General features: G+C 38.1%; 1 protein-coding gene across 1 annotated transcript in view; it reads right to left on the bottom strand.

Moving 5' to 3' along the window:
• The window catches only part of TLL2 (tolloid-like 2), a 134,404-nt gene that overhangs the window by 52,523 nt on the left and 79,587 nt on the right, over window positions 1-2,294 (bottom strand). Inside the window, exon 9 of the mRNA XM_008575365.1 lies at window positions 1,811-1,928. Coding sequence (XP_008573587.1) covers window positions 1,811-1,928 — 118 coding nt within the window. The remainder of the gene's footprint in view (window positions 1-1,810; window positions 1,929-2,294) is intronic.

Here is a 2,294-nt window from a genome sequence, read left to right as displayed (position 1 = left end):
TGGTGCTTTGGGAGATAGTTCCTTCTCTCCATTTTTCGATTTCTTTCCAAGTTATTGGTCTGTGCCAGTACTTCACACTTACCTTGAAGTCATTCACATTACCCAGATTTTCACTTTTCTTGCCCTAGAGTTTTGCAAAGTACTCTTTTATGACTCTGCTGAATCTGTGGCTATTCCCTGCTTTTTCATTTCTAATTTTTTGTATTTCTCCACTGTCACTTTTTTTGTCTTAGTTAAACTAACAAGTGGTTTATCTATTGTTTTTTGTTTGTTTGTTTATTCAAGGAATTCACTCTTGAATTTATTAGCCCTATAATGTTTTACCTTGTCTGTTTCCTTGCACTCTCATTAGGTTTATTTTGTTGTGGTGATGGTAGTGACTTTTATTTTTTGCTAACTTCTTTGAATTGAACATTTCATTGTCATTCTTAACAGGTAGCTATTTAAGGCTGTGGGTTTTCCTCTGAACATAGCTTTAGCTATATCCCTTTCATTTTGAACTTTGGGGCTTTCATTATCTAGACATTCTGCAATTTTAATCTTGATTTCTTTAATTTAAAAAGGAGGGGTAGAGCTTTTAACTCACCAGGTAGTGTTTATTTTATTTTTGTTATTATGTTATTATGTTCAGTTTCATTGCTTTGTGATCAGAGAATATCTTAATGCTATTTCTGTCTTTTAGAATCCACTGAGATGTTCTTAATACTTATTAGATGGTTAAGGTTTATAATCCTTCAATAGGCACTTAAAAAATGTGCCATCAGGTTACAGAATCTGCTCTACCTCTGGAATCGACTCTATTAATTACATTTTTCAAATCCTCTATGAATCTCTGCTTATTTTTTGGTCAACTTGACACTGATCGACTGGGGCTGACAGAAATGAAGTATGTCTCCTGCTGCTGGTGTTTCTGTCAATTTCCCTTGAATTATCTGGGGCTTATTTTATGGCTCTTCATGCTACACTATTCAGTGCATAAAGATCTACGGCAGTTACATTCTCACCGTAGTTATACCCTTTCTCATTACAAAGTGTCTCACCTTTTTTTTTTTTAAAGACTTTCTGACTTTAAAAACAGAAACAACAAAACAACAAAAGCCTTGTCTATAACTAAAACTGTGATCCCAGCTTTCTTTTTGTTGGCACTTGCCTGTTTGGCTTCTCTCCTTTTGCTTTTAAACCCCCTGGGTCATTTTCTTCGGTAATCCTCTTATGTATGGAGCGTGTAGTTGGATTTTGGCTTTTGCCCCAGCTGGGGAACCTTTCTCTTTCAGTAGAAGAGTATATCACATTACGTTTACTGGTATGACAGGTAACTTGAGTCATAATCCTGTCATTTTATTATATGTTGTGTTTTCTGTAGGAAGTCGATGAGCCAATGGAGCCCCTACAATTACATGTAGAATTCTACAAACATGTACATCCACTCTTGAGGCAGCAGAGCCCATTGCTTCATCAGACCCTCAATGGGACCACTGACCCCGAAAGGTTAAGAGCCACTGCCTTAAATCTTTCTCCATAGGAAACACCCCCAGTTCCTTCCATTGCTCTCCTTCCTCTTGACCCTCCTGTTTTACCACTGGGTTGTGATTTCACCGAGGGCAAGGAGAGTATCTAGCAAATCCTGGACTCCTATAAATCACAGCTCATTGAAAATANGAGGGCAAGGAGAGTATCTAGCAAATCCTGGACTCCTATAAATCACAGCTCATTGAAAATACTTAGCTGTACAGAGAAAATTCGAGACTTACAAACCCTCTGACTTGCAGCCTCTGATGCTGCCGAGGTGGCTTTATGTTCACTCACTTACCCACAGGTTCGGTAACTGAACACAATAAAGCTTTCCTCATCGGTCCTCTCTATGAAGGTCACACAGGTGTGCTTCTCCCAGTGTCTCATGGCCTGCTTAAAAATGGCCCTCTGGCTTCCTGAAACGACAGAGCAAGGGCTGGTCACTTCAATCACTTTGCTCACGGGTCTATAACTTCCTTAGACACTTCAGGGCATGTTGGCTCAAGACAAAGTTTGCTCCAATGATCAAAAAGGGCTTGTTAATAATACTATACTGTTTACTGGAAATCTGATAAGAGAGCAGATTTTAGGTGTCCTCACCACCCACCCAAGGCACACATACCCAAAATGGTAACTATGGGTGGTAAAAACATGCTTATTAACTTAATCGTGGTGATTGTCACATGATGTATATGTATATCAGATCATCATATTGGACACCTTGAATATATAGACTATATCCAATTTTTGTCAATTAAATATTTTAAAATTGAAAAAAAAAA

Source organism: Galeopterus variegatus, unplaced genomic scaffold, assembly GCF_000696425.1.
Source record: "Galeopterus variegatus unplaced genomic scaffold, G_variegatus-3.0.2 Scaffold1175, whole genome shotgun sequence".
NCBI lineage: Eukaryota > Metazoa > Chordata > Mammalia > Dermoptera > Cynocephalidae > Galeopterus > Galeopterus variegatus.
This window is presented reverse-complemented; position numbering and strand designations above follow the sequence as displayed.